General features: G+C 41.4%; 1 protein-coding gene across 4 annotated transcripts; it reads left to right on the top strand.

Moving 5' to 3' along the window:
• The first annotated feature begins 1,458 nt into the window (after positions 1-1,458).
• LOC135462944 (uncharacterized) lies at positions 1,459-16,021 on the top strand. 4 transcript variants are annotated; one of them, XM_064740264.1, is made up of 6 exons: positions 2,620-3,262; positions 11,446-11,611; positions 12,004-12,079; positions 13,230-13,583; positions 15,036-15,086; positions 15,425-16,021. In XM_064740264.1, the coding sequence occupies exons 3-6, from the start codon at positions 12,037-12,039 to the stop codon at positions 15,649-15,651; spliced, it is 675 nt and encodes a 224-aa protein (XP_064596334.1). In that variant the 5' UTR covers positions 2,620-3,262; positions 11,446-11,611; positions 12,004-12,036; the 3' UTR covers positions 15,652-16,021. The 4 variants fall into 4 exon arrangements, with proteins under 4 accessions (XP_064596335.1, XP_064596334.1, XP_064596336.1 ...); XM_064740265.1 differs by lacking the exons at positions 2,620-3,262; positions 11,446-11,611 and adding an exon at positions 1,459-2,008; XM_064740266.1 differs by lacking the exon at positions 11,446-11,611 and having other exon boundaries at positions 13,320-13,583.
• The last annotated feature ends 216 nt before the right edge of the window (positions 16,022-16,237 follow it).

The following is a 16,237-nucleotide window of genomic DNA, read 5'->3' as shown; positions in this document are numbered from 1 at the left end:
CTCTGTATTTTGTGACTATGTGACAGTACCCGTGCAGTGTCCATGTCCATCTACTCTTACTATGTGACAGTGTGCGTGTTTTTTGACGAAGTGACGGTTTCCGTGTAATATGACTATATCACGATGTCCATTTTATGTGAATATGTGACAGTATCCGTGTATTGTGACTACGTGATGGGTTATGTGTTCTGTGACTACCCGTGCAGTGTGACTAAGTGACAATGTCCATGTACTTTTACTATGTGGCGGTGTCCCTGTTTTTTTACTAAGTGACAGTTTAAGTGTACATTGACCGAATAATGGTGTTCGCGTAATGTTACTTAGTTATGTTATCGGTGTGCAGTGATTATGTGGCCCTTATTGTATTGTGACTATGTGACGGAGTCCGTGTACTGTGGATATGTGATGGTGACCATACACAGTGACTATGTGGTGGTGTCCGTGCACTGAGACTATGTGGTGGTGTCCGTGTACAGTGACTATGTGGTGGTGTCCGTGTACAGTGACTATGTCATGGTGTAGTGCACTGTGGCTAACTGACGGTGTGTGTGTACTGTGACTATGTGACGGTGTGTGTACACTGTAACTATGTGACGGTGTCCATGTACAATGACTATGTCACGGTGTCCGTGCACTGTGACTAAGTGACAGTGTCCGTGTACTGTGCTATGTGACGCTGTCTGTGTACAAAGACTAATTCACGGTGCCGTGTATTGTGACTATGTACAGTGACTAAGTAACGGCGTCGTGACAGTGTCCATGTGACTATGTGACGGTGTCCCTGTACTGTGACTATGTGACGGTATTCGTGTACTGTGACTTAGTCATATCACTGAGATGATGTAAATTGTGACTTTAAATATGAAGCCCTAAGTTTAGAACATGCATTTGATATGAGAGCTGATATACGCTTCAATAAGTTGATACGACCGACGATAAGTTAGCCGTGTATATATGCAGTTTTACCTACATGGAGACCATGTCCTGCGTACATGTAGGTAATCATACCTGTACAGGTACATGTAGATGCATGTACATGTAATCAGGCACATTCACATCATGCTTACTGCGCAATCTTGTTATCTGATACTTGCCATCACATGGTCTTACTCTGTAATACTGCTATAGCCGCGTAATTTACAATGCTGTGGTATAGGTCAGTCACACCAATTGTTTGTGCTTACAGTACACTGTAACGCCATCTTATCTGAGCTTAACACTATTGTGTAACACATCTAAGATGTCATATGTATCAGTGGTACACATGCTTACTGCGCAATCTTGTTATCTGATACTTGCCATCGCATTGTCTTACTCTGTAATACTGCTATAGCTGAGAAACTTACACTACTCTGGCAAAAGTCCACATGAATGGTTTGCGCCTAGAGTACACATTGGCGCCGTCTTATCACAGCTTGACACTGTTGTTGTCCTAGGTATCAGTGGTACACATTTTGTGTATCAGTCAAAGATTCACGTAACTGTGGATGTGCAGATGCATATTTTGTCGTTTAAAAGAGGATGCAGCCAGCGTGTTTATTTCGTTCGCACGCATTTCTAAGCATGTCTTTTCTGTCGGTGAAACTGTAAAGAAATCGTAGTGTTGTAGTACGTTTGTATACATGTACTAATATCACCTGACGGTATACAGTTCATTGTAAGAAAGCAACGTTCTATGACTTTTATTCTTGAACAGGACAATTCTGATTGTGAAAATGCATTTTATCTACGTATATCTGAAATAAGACACGCATAATAGCCTCACCTTTGACTCACTGTGCGTTTGTTAATTTTATAACGTTGGCGGTTTGCCATATAACATGCGTGATACAGGTACACGATAATGTCTCCAACAAAGGAGATTATTGTATTGACATGGATATAGCCCAGAACGGGTGACGTGACAAAACAGATGTCTAATCCAAAAACCTGCGTACGACATCGGGGTACCTTAACAGAGATTGCTGAGATTTTTGTAGGATTCTTTGCTGTCCCATGACATCATAAGGTAAGTACAAGTACAGTTCTTTCTGATTCCGAAAGAAATGAAGAGTTTCTACACCACTTCGGTCATGTCCTCTGGCAACCGGCCACATTCATTGGCGACATACTTTGAGTGCTGCCCTATTGGAACGCCCCTGTGTGTCTGTGTAAACGAGGGTAGGATATATCTGAGTGAGTGCTTGGGGTTTAACGTCATACTCAACAATTTTCAGTCATATTACGACGAAGGAATCCTTAGGGTGCATGTACGTGTAATGTGACTCCTTGTAGCAGGACGGATTTCCACCGCTCTTTTATCTAGTACTGCTTCACGACTTACCGAAGGCAAGTAAGCCGCCCCGCCCGAGCCATTATACTGATACGGGTCAACCAGTCGTTGCACTATCCCCTTCATGCTGAACGCCAAGGGGGAGTAATATGCGTGTGTCATGGTGATGTTAATAATTGTCAGAAATGGTTGGGGGGGGGGGGATATACGTGTGTCACGGTGATGTTCACGAATGTCACAGGTGGGGATGATATACATGTGTCTTTGTGATATTGTTGCGTGTCACAGATGATGATACTATACACGCATTACGGGGATATTTTTGAGTGTCGCAGATGGAGGGGGGGTATACATGTATTACTGTGATATCGTTGATTGTCAAAGATGGGGGATGATATACGTGTGTCACAGGGATATTGTTGCGCGTCACAGATGATGATACTATACACGCATTACGGTGATATTTTGGAGTGTCGCACATGGAGGGGGGTTATACATGTATTACTGTGATATCCTTGATTGTAAAAATCGGGAATGATATACGTGTGTCACTGATATTGTTGAATATCACAGATCGGGATGATATACGTGTGTCACAGTGATGTTGTTGAGTGTCAACCTGACGAATGGAGAATAAACACGCAGTTCAGATAATAGGACTTACTGCTGCACTTTGGTCCCCAAATACATGTAGGTGCTGTGGTCTCAGGTAACATGTATGTATGCATTACAGAGATACCGGGTACATAGCCACACTTGAGGGTTAGGCTTATTGTTCTGTGTGAGCGAGGACAAGGCGGGATCATAGGTACACTCAGGAATACATGTAACAGGCATGTATCATTTGGCATGTATTACAGTATGCTGAGATACCGGATACATAGCCACACTTGGGGGTTAGGCTTATTGTCCTGTGTGAGGGAGGACAAGGCGGGATCATAGGTACACACAGGAATATATGTAACAGGCCTGTATAATTTGGCAGGATAGGTGAGTCACTATAGTTTTTAAGAATTACAAAAACCTCTTTAGTTTATAGTTATAGTTCTTTGTTGAACTGATATATTCGTTATTTCACATATTTGGTATTGGCGAAAATAATACCTGTAACGACAATAATTCGTCGTAGAGTATAATACATAAATATATATTTAATTGATTACGCTCTCAGGAGCGTTTAAAATACTGGCTCACGCGAGATTCCACAAGGTCTGGAAATCAACTTTCTCGATTGTATTGCGCTAGGACATACAATATTGCTTTAAGACATACAATATTGCTTTGGAACGTACAGTGCTGCGCGAGAACATACAGTATTCCGTTGGGGCATACAGCATTGCGGTAGGACATACAGTACTGCGTTAGGGCATACAGTATTGCGCTAGGATATACAGTATTGTGTTATGAAAACAGTAATGAGTTAGGACATACAATATTGTGTGGGGTCAAACAGTATTTTGTGAGGACATACAGTCTTTCGTTACGACATACAGTATTAAGCTATTGCGATAGTTCATACAGTACTGCGTTAGGACATACAGTATTGCGTTAGGACATACATTATTGCGCTAGGACATACATTACTGCTTTATGACAAACCATATTTCGCTAGGAAATACAGTGTTACGTTAGGACACATTATATTGCGCTAGGACATACAGTTTAGCCCTATGACATACAGTATTGCCCTAGAACATACAGTATTGCGTTAAGACATATACTATTGCGTTGGTACATACAGTATTGCCTTATGACATACAGTATTGCCTTATGACATACAGTATTAAGTGAGGACATACAGTATTGCACTAGGACATACCGTATTGCGCTATGACATTTAATACTGCATTAGGACATATAGTATTCCATGAAGACATACAGTATTGCATTAGGGCATTCGGTGTTACGCTTGGACATACAGTATTGCGATAGGACATACAGTACTGCGCTAGGACATTCAGTGTTGCGCTAGGACATACAGTATTCTGGTAGGACATTTAATTTTGCATTAGGACCTACACCTTTGCGTTAGGACATTCAGTATTGCGATAAGACACACAATATTGCGCTAGGACGTACAGTATTTCGGTGGGATATGCAGCATTGCGTTAAGACATACAGTATTGCGCTAGGACGTACTGTATTTCGGTGGGATATGCAGTATTGCGCTAGGACATACAGTATTGCGCTATGACATTTAATACTGCGTAAGAACATACAATATTTCAGTAGGACATACAGTGTTGCGTTTACACATTCACTATTGCCTTAAGACATACGGTATTGCGCTAGGACATACAGTATTGCTTTAGGACATACGGTATTGCGCTGCAACATACAGTAGTTCGGTAGGACATGCAGTATTGCTTTAGGACATACAATGTTGCGCTAAGACATACAGTAGTGCATTAGGACATACAGTATTGCGTTAGGATATTTAATTTTGCGTTAGGACGTACAGTGTTGTGTTAGGACATTCAATATTGCCTGAAGACATACAGTATTGCCGTAGGACATACAATATTACTTCAGAACATACAAAATTGCTTTAGAACGCACAGTATTTCGGTGGGATATGCAGTATTGCGCTAGGACATACAGTTTTCCGCTATGACAATTAATACTGCGTTAGGACATACAGTATTTCTGTAGGACATACAGTGTTGCGTTAGGACGTTCACTATTGCATTGAGACATACAGTATTGCGCTAGGGCATACAGTATTGCGCTACGACATTCATTATTTCGGTAGGTCATACAGTATTGCGATAGGACGTACAGTATTGGGCTAGGACATAAATGTCCAAACCGGCGAAAGTTTACTTTACACTTTGCAGGTACTTGTATCCCATGCCGTTTTGTTGGATCTATTCACATATCCTAACAAGCATCAGCCCAGTCATAGCAAAACACTGTATGTCCTGGCGCAATACTGTATATCCCACTGAAATACTAAAGCATTTTATCACATGCTATCCTAGCTGCTATCACCACTGTAATCACACCATACCCTAGCACTTGTCAGCCCTGTTTTCACATCCTATACTAGCACGTGTCAGCCCTGTTATCACATCATATCCTAGCAATTGTCAGCCCTGTAATCACAACATATCTTAGCACGTGTCAGCCTTGTTATCACATCCTATACTAGCACGTGTCAGCCCTGTTATCACATCATATCCTAGCAAGTGTCAGCCCTGTAATCACACCATATCCTAGCACGTGTCAGCCCTGTTATCACATCCTATACTAGCACGTGTCAGCCCTGTTATCACATCATATTCTAGCAAGTGTCGGCCCTGTAATCACAACATATCCTAGCACGTGTCAGACCTGTTATCACATCATATCCTAGCAAGTGTCAGCCCTGTAATCACACCATATCCTAGCACGTGTCAGCCCTGTTATCACATCCTATACTAGCAAATGTCAGCCCTGTTATCACATCATGTCCTAGCAAGATTCAACCCTGTAATCACATCATATCCTAGCAAGTGTCAGCCCGGTTATCACATCCTGTACCAGCAAGTGTCAGCCCTGTAATCACATCATATCCTAGCAAGTGTCAGCCCTGTAATCACATCATATACCAGCAAGTGTCAGCCCTGGAATCACACCATATCCTAGGACGTGTCAGCCCTGCTATCACATCCTACACTAGCAAATGTCAGCCCTGTTATCACATCCCATACTAGCAAGTGACAGCCCTCTTATCACATCATATACTTGCAACTGTCAGCCCTGTTATCACATCATATCCTAGCAAGTGTCAGCCCTGTTATCACATCATATCCTTGCAAGTGTCAGCCTTGTTATCACATCCTGTACCAGCAAGTGTAAGCCCTGTAATCACATCATATACCAGCAAGTGTCAGCCCTGTAATCACACCATATCCTAGGACGTGTCAGCCCTTTTATCACATCCTACACTAGCAAATGTCAGCCCTGTTATCACATCCTGTACCAGCAAGTGTCAGCCGTGTAATGACATCATATCCTAGCAAATGTCAGCCCTGTAATCACACCATATCCTAGCAGGTGTCAGCCCTGTAATCACATCATATTCTAGCAAGTGTCAACCCTGTAATCACATCATATACCAGCAAGTGTCAGCCCTGTAATCACACCATATCCTAAGACGTGTCAGCCCTGTTATCACATCCTATACCAGCATGTTTCAGCCCTGTTATCACATCCTGTACCAGCAAGTGTCAGCGCTGTTATCACATCATATCCTAGCACGTGTCAGCCCTCTTATCACATCATATACTAGCAAGTGTCAGCCCTGTTATCACATGATATCTTTGCAAGTGTCAGCCCTGTTATCACATCATATCCTAGCACGTATCAGTCCTGTTATCACATCATATCCTAGGAAGATTCAACCCTGTAATCACATCATATCCTAGCAAGTGTCAGCCCTGTAATCACACCATATCCTAGCACGTGTCAGCCCTGTTATCACATCCTATACTAGCAAATGTCAGCCCTGTTATCACATCATGTCCTAGCAAGATTCAACCCTGTAATCACATCATATCCTAGCAAGTGTCAGCCCGGTTATCACATCCTGTACCAGCAAGTGTCAGCCCTGTAATCACATCATATCCTAGCAAGTGTCAGCCCTGTAATCACATCATATACCAGCAAGTGTCAGCCCTGGAATCACACCATATCCTAGGACGTATCAGCCCTGCTATCACATCCTACACTAGCAAATGTCAGCCCTGTTTTCACATCATATACTTGCAACTGTCAGCCCTGTTATCACATCATACCCTAGCAAGTGTCAGCCCTGTAATCACATCATATCCTTGCAAGTGTCAGCCTTGTTATCACATCATATCCTTGCAAGTTTCAACCCTGTTATCACATCCTGTACCAGCAAGTGTAAGCCCTGTAATCACATCATATACCAGCAAGTGTCAGCCCTGTAATCACACCATATCCTAGGACGTGTCAGCCCTGTTATCACATCCTACACTAGCAAATGTCAGCCCTGTTATCACATCCTGTACCAGCAAGTGTCAGCCGTGTAATGACATCATATCCTAGCAAGTGTCAGCCCTGTAATCACACCATATCCTAGCAAGTGTCAGCCCTGTAATCACATCATATTCTAGCAAGTGTCAACCCTGTAATCACATCATATACCAGCAAGTGTCAGCCCTGTAATCACACCATATCCTAAGAGTTGTCAGCCCTGTTATCACATCCTATACCAGCAAGTTTCAGCCCTGTTATCACATCCTGTACCAGCAAGTGTCAGCGCTGTTATCACATCATATCCTAGCACGTGTCAGCCCTCTTATCACATCATATACTAGCAAGTGTCAGCCCTGTTATCACATGATATCTTAGCAAGTGTCAGCCCGGTTATCACATCATATCCTAGCACGTATCAGTCCTGTTATCACATCATATCCTAGGAAGATTCAACCCTGTAATCACATCATATCCTAGCAAGTGTCAGCCCTGTAATCACACCATATCCTAGGACGTTTCAGCCCTGTTATTCACATCCTACACTAGCAAATGTCAGCCCTGTTATCACATCATATTCTTGCAAGTGTCAGCCCTGTTATTACATCCTATCCTAGCAAGTGTCAGCCCTGTAATCGCACCATATCCTAGCAAGTGTCAGCCCTGTAATCACATCATATCCTAGCACGTTTCAGCCCTGTTACTACATCATATCCTAGCAAGTGTTAGTCCTGTGATCACATCCTATCCTAGCACGTGTCAGCTCTGTTATTACATCCTATACTAGCAAGTGTCAGCCCTGTAAACACACCATATCCTAGCAAGTGTCAGCCCTGTAATCACATCATATCCTAGCACGTTATAGCCCTGTAATCACACCATATGCTAGCAAGTGTCAGCCCTGTAATCACATCATATCCTAGCAAGTGTCAACCCTGTAATCACATCATATACTAGCGAGTGTCAGCCCTGTAATCACATCATATACTAGCAAGTGTCAGCCCTGGTATCACATCATATACTTGCAAGTGTCAGCCTTGTAATCACATCATATCCTAGCAAGTGTCAACCCTGTAATAACATCAAATCCTAGCACGTTTCAGCCCTGTAACCACATCCTATACCAGCAAGTGTCAGCCCTGTAATCACATTATGTCCTAGCAAGTGTCAGCCCTGTTATCACATCATATCCTAGCAAGTGTCAGCCCTGTTATCACATCCTATACCAGCAAGTGTCAGCCCTGTAATGACATCATATCCTAACAAGTGTCAGCCCTGTTATCACATCATATCCTAGCAAGTGTCAACCCTGTAATCACATCATATACTAGCGAGTGTCAGCCCTGTAATCACATCATATACTAGCAAGTGTCAGCCCTGGTATCACATCATATACTTGCAAGTGTCAGCCTTGTAATCACATCATATCCTAGCAAATGTCAACCCTGTAATTACATCAAATCCTAGCACGTTTTAGCCCTGTAACCACATCCTATACCAGCAAGTGTCAGCCCTGTAATCACATTATGTCCTAGCAAGTGTCAGCCCTGTTATCACATCATATCCTAGCAAGTGTCAGCCCTGTTATCACACCCTATACCAGCAAGTGTCAGCCCTGTAATGACGTCATATCCTAACAAGTGTCAGCCCTGTTATCACATCATACCCTAGCAAGTGTCAGCCCTGTTATCACATCATACACTAGTACGTTTCAGCCCTGTAACCACATCCTATACCAGCAATTGTCAGCCCTGTAATCACGTCATATCCTAGCACGTTTCCGCCCTGTTATCACACTATATCCCAGGAATTGTCAACCCTCTTATCACATCATAACTTAGCAAATGTCAGCCCTGTTTTTACATCTTATCCTAGCAAGTGTCAACCCTGTTATCACATCATATCATAGGAAGACGTAGCAAATGAAACTGTGCAATTTTTATTTGACTTGGATAGTATGAAAATTAACTTTTTAAGAACAAGGTACATGTATGTAAATATACTCAGTGAAAGTATTCGAAAGACTGATTTTTGCTTTCGTTTTGCAACTCCAGCCAGCCCTTAGTCTGATCTGAGCGTACATCCAGGAGGGGAAACCAGTATAAACTGTATTTGGACTTACACCGTCCACATTGTTGAAAGGCTCCTGGATCATTGCGCTGTACGCCAACCAGTAAGCTCGAAGTGCGAGGTTAAATCGTAAATGCAGAAATCGAAATTAAGTCAGAAGTAATGTGGAGAGCGACATTAAGTCAGAAGCAATGCAGACAGCGACACTAACTTAGAAGTAATGTGGAGATCAACATCAAGTCAGGAGTAATGTGGAGAGCGAGATTAAGTCAGCAGTAATGTGGGGAGCGACACTAAGTCATATGTAATGTGGAGAACGACCTTAAGTCAGAAACAATGTGGAGAGTGACATTAGATCAGAAGAAATGTGGAGAGCGACATTAAGTCAGAAGTAATGTGGAGGGCGACATTAAGTCAGAAGTAATTTGGAGAGCGACATTAAGTCAGAAACAATGCAAAGAGCGACACTAACTCAGAAGTAATGTGGAGAGCAACATTTAGTCAGAAGTAATATAGATACCAACATTAGTTGAGAAGAAATATGGAGAGTGACATGGAGTCAGAAACAATGTAACAGTAATGTAACAACGTTCACTGAGCGATAACGTAGAAAGCGACAATAAATGAAAAGCAATGCAGGAAGCGAAGTTACGTCAGAGTATTGTGGATAGCGACTTTAACATGTTTCACTTAGAAGTAATGTGCTCAGTGTGTGGAGATTATAACATCCACCACAGTTTGGCAACTGAATGGAAAACTATAGTCTATTTCATTTAACCAGTCGTTGTTCTCGTTACCAAAATTGTCGTTATTAAGTGAGACGTACACATGTAACAGCATAAGCTCTACACATCGAAATGTTGGAAGTCCATATTATTGCAAGGAAAACAGTTTCTAATTCAATGTGACACTTCATCAGGTCGGTTTCGATGGCAAGAACTCATTGCCTCGGTTGACGTCATAATTATTATCATTGGCAGGCTGCATATTGTGCGGAGTGCAATATGTAATATGAAGAGTGACATCAGTTACCTAAACTGCCATCAACTTTAATGTAAACAATGTTTCTGACAATGCCGTTTTTTGGCGTAACTTGCACGTTTCAGTATAGTATAATCTTCTGAAATGAACTTTATCTCTTTATCTCATGGCAGTAAGCTTTTCAAGTTGGAAGTTACAGCTGAAATTCTGTTATAAAAAGGTATGGAGAGCCTTTCCGGTGAGACAGCAGTGCAGTACTGCGCGGAGCTGGCTCTGGCCACATACTGGTGCAGCAATGCGTTCTTTGTGTTATAACCAGGCTTATGGAGTTTAACATTATTATTAAGAAAAAATATTGTAACTGCATTTTCCTGGCAATAATATAGACGTACAACATATCAATGTGTACAGCTAGTGGTGTTTAACCGTTGAAACTTCATTCGTACTGTCAAATCTCGAGAATGCGATTTGACGAGGTACGAAAGCATGTTCAGCGATATCGGGTTACACAACAAACATCAAGACGAAGGTGTTAAGGTCTATTTTAAATGAAGAAAATCTAAGAAAAACTGCATATGTCATGCTGGCATTCGGTTTTACTCCCTCAACACTGAGGGAGTCATGCACTTTAGACCAGTCAACGGCAAGCTTATAATTAGGTCCTATCAGTTTACCTAGATACGTCAAAGCTGCGAATGTGTGGCGCCGTGTCTTATTGTTGTGCGATGTAGAAATGTAAAAATTTACTTTACATGTATTATGACGTCATACTGCTGAGCTCAGATTCGAACGTCTAGAAATAAATGTTCCTTTTCCCGTGTCTGGGTGTAAAATATAAAATATATCAAAACAAAAGCGATATCTATAAACTGTGCCAAATAACACGTTTATCACTGAAGGAAAATCCGATAGTTCACCTCAATATAAATCCCGAAGCAAATCTAACAAGTAAACAAACTCAAATTCTTCTATTTGTAAACGTAAACAGCATGGAATGATGTCACGCTGGGAGGTCACACTCGACGTTCTTTGAAATGTCATCTTCGAGTTAATATGCACAGTTGCACAAGGCCCGCAGCTAACAACGGGGTAGAATAGGTGTCAATAATTTGATTTTTTCCTACATTTACGCTTCTAAGGTGCAATCCGATTGGTCACAGTTTTGCGCTCGAATATACTCCAATACACTGAGTGAAAAGGGACGCCACTCCCACGTAGGACTACTTCTTTCTAAGAATGGAACTGAAAGATCGATGGCACGTCATGTAAAATGACAAACAGAACACTACAAACATATCTGCTTTGGCCTGTATTATATTCTCATTTATAAACAGGAGCATCAGTCAAATACATGTAGTTGACATCGTTTGTACCACTGTTACAAACGCTGAGAACTGCATGTATATGCACCTACAACACGAATAACTCCACAGAACATACGTACATGTAAATATACTTTACTCTGTTGGCCGATGGAATAAATGTAATATCGCTTGGCGAACGTTAATTTGTAAATTAGTACCTCTCATTGTTTTATTTGTGTCATTCTATTTTAGTGTATCCAAGGAATAACCAGTTTTAGGAACGTTTGGGTAAATCTCTCATATTTGTAGCACAAAACATCATAAATCTAATCTGGACATATAATTATGCATGCAGGCTGGAGGTGTTCAGATCTCTCTGATTTCTTTCTTCAGATTTATCGGCTTATAAGGAAACATAATTCCGCCATGTTGTATCTTCTCATCCTGTTCCTTGCCTTGGCCAGATTAGGTGGGTATGTGTGTTCATAATAAACTGACGGCCAAAAGAAACTTTACTAAAAGTTTAAATCAATTTAATTTACCAAAGCAAAAAACAGGATGACTGAAGTTTAATATATTGAAAAGATCAATGACTTATTTAAAGTCTTTAGTAAGAACGGACAAAGCAACTCTTAAATCATTTTACAAGTAAACAAACAGAGCATTGGTAGAAAAATAGCCATTCCATCTTGGTTAACAATGGGCAGACTATACAAAAAGTTGATTATTTGTAAAATCAGTCAATATCAAAAGAAATCAATATCGCGCGTGGCCACCCCTTGCTTTAATGCATGCAAAACCTCTCCGGCGCACAGAAAAAGTCAATCGTCTGATGAAATGACGTGGGATTCGTTGTTATTCATCTCGATTGGCTCCAAGGTGTGGCCGTTGTCTTACTCGACGACCCATGATATCCCAAAAGTGTTTTATGGGGGGCATATCTGGGGAACGTGCAGGCCACGCCGAGACGTTGACGTCGTTGGCGTCGTTGAAGTTCTGCACAACTCGACCTGTATGGGGTCTGGCGTTGTCATGCTGGTACAGGACACCATGTGCGTGCTGTTGCAGGAATGGCAGGACAACAGGGCACATGTGATTTTTCAGCTGTCTTCGTTGTCTCAAACCAAATTCATGTGGGCGCACATGGCGCTTGTCGCACATGGGAATATACTTCGTACATTATTTTCCTACAATAATTTGGCATTGATTTGCTGAAAAAGCTGGTTAAATTTAACTCACGGAGTCATAAAGTTTTTTTGTCCGTCAGTTTAGTATCTATTTGTCCCACATTGTTGTGATGAAACATTCTAATGTATGTTACGTTTTTCTCTGATCTGCGTTACCTGAATTGTTATTGTTGTTGTTGTTATTAGCATCATCGTGGTTATAAAAATAGCGATAGTGGTATTACATAAGTTTTTCGTCTTCTTGCCTTTTATATCATCATCAACCTCAGCTAAAAACAGCTATAGATCATGGCAAAGGTGACACCTTGTGTAATGGCTTATCAGACACGAGGGCAAGGGACCCCTACACTGTATTAGGGCCTACCAGTTGGTCTACAAAGTTTAAAAAAGAGCTGCCAGCATCATCAAATGAAGCACTAACTTTTCTTTCAGGTGACTTTCAGTCCAGTCTTGTCTTACAATTTCGCGTGTTGATCATCCAGCTGCCGTATGAAAATGCTACCATTCCATGTGATTACACAGGTGAAATAAAGATGTTTTCATGGACACGTAATGACGTGAATGGTGATCTTGTGATCAAGGTGAATTCTGCAGGAAATGTCAAAACTGGCCCAGAATATAATGGTTCAGTTGAACTGGGTGACAAATGCTCACTGGTCTTCAAGTCTCCAGGTTTTAAAGACAACGGTACCTTTGCGATCACAGCATACAACAAGCGTGAGTACTCAGAGGACGTCCAGGTCATCGTTGTTAACGAAAGCGCGAAGCTGTATTCCAATGCTGTACGTAAGTATATGGTCTACTTTAGTGATAGATTCTGCCTCTCTCTTCATATTCTGTGCTTCGTTTCGCTTGTAGTTACATAAATACATGTTGATTGCATTCTAAATAAGCGGAAAAGGCAACATAAGTTTTCATTCAAAACAAGAATCAGAAAATACATCAAATTTTTGTTATATTGCTAGCCACAATGCGCCTTAGATACGTTGTGATACTGTGAAAGGCGCAGCTATTTCAACCAAGTGCTTTTCATTATGACCCACAGTACAACTCCACAACGTACATGTAAATTGTGTGTAGAAATATAAACCGACGACAGTGAGAACAGGCACCTGCTGTATTGTTGGAGTTATCTCCCTTTAATAGTGCTCTCGCACGTACACCTGAGGCTGCCATATGGCTTGACATCGGTTGACCGTGAAAATCCAGACTTTCCTATGCCTTCAGCTGGAAAGGGTGCCCAGCTTCATCAAGTGGACGATATTCCAAAACTCATCAAATTGTATTAGCGTTTTTGGAATGAAGTCACTAGGTCTAAGTTTCTGGCTACTAGTTCATTGTTGGGATTTACAGCAGTAGTTGTAGAACAGAACTTCTGAGGTATTCCCAATAACAGCACAGGAACTCGAAAACCGGGAGGCTGTTGCCTGAAACAATGACTAATGTTACACTTCCAATATTGTTTGTTTGATCGTTTAACAGCAATATAATATGATTTAAGTGGGAGAGTTAAATGTACTACATATTCAGTTGTATGCCAACATACAACCAACAACAAACCAACACTGTGTACTACCATACGAAAAAGACAGTAGAAATCAAGCTTATTTCGTACCAGAGATTTCCTGTTAAATATTATTACAGTGTACAAGTGTATGTTAAATACAGTTCAACATAGGAGATCACATAGATGTTGTATTCCTTTATGACAAAAGTAATACTGTTCTCTGTCATAATACATACACAGATAACAACTGTTTTATAACATAACCTTAACACAGATACGCATTCGGCATACCTTCAAATCTCGGGACAACGGTAACACTCAAGTGGCTGTACCAGCTCTAGATTCCCAACGTCATTTGGGAATAACCATACGAGATGTGGTTATGTATGTAAATACGGAGAACATTGCCCATCAAACTGAAGTAAAACTATATCAGATTACCACTTAGAAATTAAGGCACATGATAAACAGATTATCATGTGTCCTGCGATGTTGTGTCAGCTCTCGTTGCCTGAGGTCGGCTTATCGCATCTCTCTCGCTGTTCCTGATACGACAGGCCTGCCTGAGACAACTCCAGTTGATACATCATCGCGGATCACAGATTCTTGTGATAATGTCTATGTATATATACCTGTACACATACATTAAGGTAAAAGATGAAGTAGTTATTAATGTCACTTGAGAATCCAATGATACGGCTCTTCTGCATGCCCTATTGTATACACTTCAGGTCAGGGAAAGAGAAACGTGACAGAGTCTGAAACTGATGACATTTGTGTAGGTAAGAATTAATGAGGTTGTGTCTTACTCATCAATGAGGTTGTGTCTTACTCATCAATGATGTTGTGTCTTACTTATTTACACAGGTTGTGCTTCTTGAGCGACAAAATACGCCGGCTGTTACATGGTCTCATGTTGGTGTTCATTTTCGTCTTAATCTCTAAGAGCAGATCTGAATCTGGAGACATACTTATCAAACGTCTTAACATTTAAATCAAACATTTAGAAACAACTACAATCGGAATATTTTGTTCTCAAAAGTCTGAAATTTGTACACTGACGATTTGACTTTTTTATCGGACAATTTATTAGTGCAAATCTAATTTTTTTTCTTTTTAGGTTGGAAGGCTGGCACTGGCATCTGTGCACTGCTCCTATGCGTTGTAATAACTAGTATGGTAATATACAAAATGTGCCACAGAAATGGTACGTACATTAACATTGTCTCAACTTACAGAAACTATTGCGTGTCATGGTGTACCTTATCACATTTGCGCATGTTTATGGGCGCCTTATCCAGGTTTTCCTTCTTAACTTTACGTAGGTATGCCCACCGCAGCTCATAATGCATTCATAATTGACATCTGGCCTCACCGTTTACCGGTGTACATGTACCTCATGAGATATGCACATTGGGCTGTGTATCAAATATCGGGATTTCCTTCTTACATCAGCTGGGTGTACCACACCCGCACCTTCGGATCTCTCATCACATCTTCACGTGCGTACCACGCCTCTGGATTTTTCTTCGCATAGTTACCTGTTTGTGCACACCATATATCCGAATTTCTTACCACATTTTTCACGTGTGTGTCCGCACAGGATATGCAGATCTCTTACCACATCTTCACGTGGTTGTATGTGCAGCACGTCCGGATCCCTTACCACTTCTTCAAGTGGTTGTGCGTGCAGCACATCCAGATCTCTTAACATTTCTCCACGTGGTTGTGCGTGCAGCACGTCCAGATCTCTTAACACTTCTTCACGTGTGTATTCGCGCAGGATATGCGGATCTCTTACCACATCTTCACGTGGTTTTGCGTGCAGTACGTCCGGATCTCTTACCACATTTTCACGTGGTTGTGCGTGCAGCACGTCCGGATCTTTTACCACATCTTCACATGGTTGTGTGTGCAGCACGTCTGGATCTCT

The sequence above is a fragment of the Liolophura sinensis genome, chromosome 2 (assembly GCF_032854445.1).
Source record: "Liolophura sinensis isolate JHLJ2023 chromosome 2, CUHK_Ljap_v2, whole genome shotgun sequence".
Classification (NCBI taxonomy): domain Eukaryota; kingdom Metazoa; phylum Mollusca; class Polyplacophora; order Chitonida; family Chitonidae; genus Liolophura; species Liolophura sinensis.
This window is presented reverse-complemented; position numbering and strand designations above follow the sequence as displayed.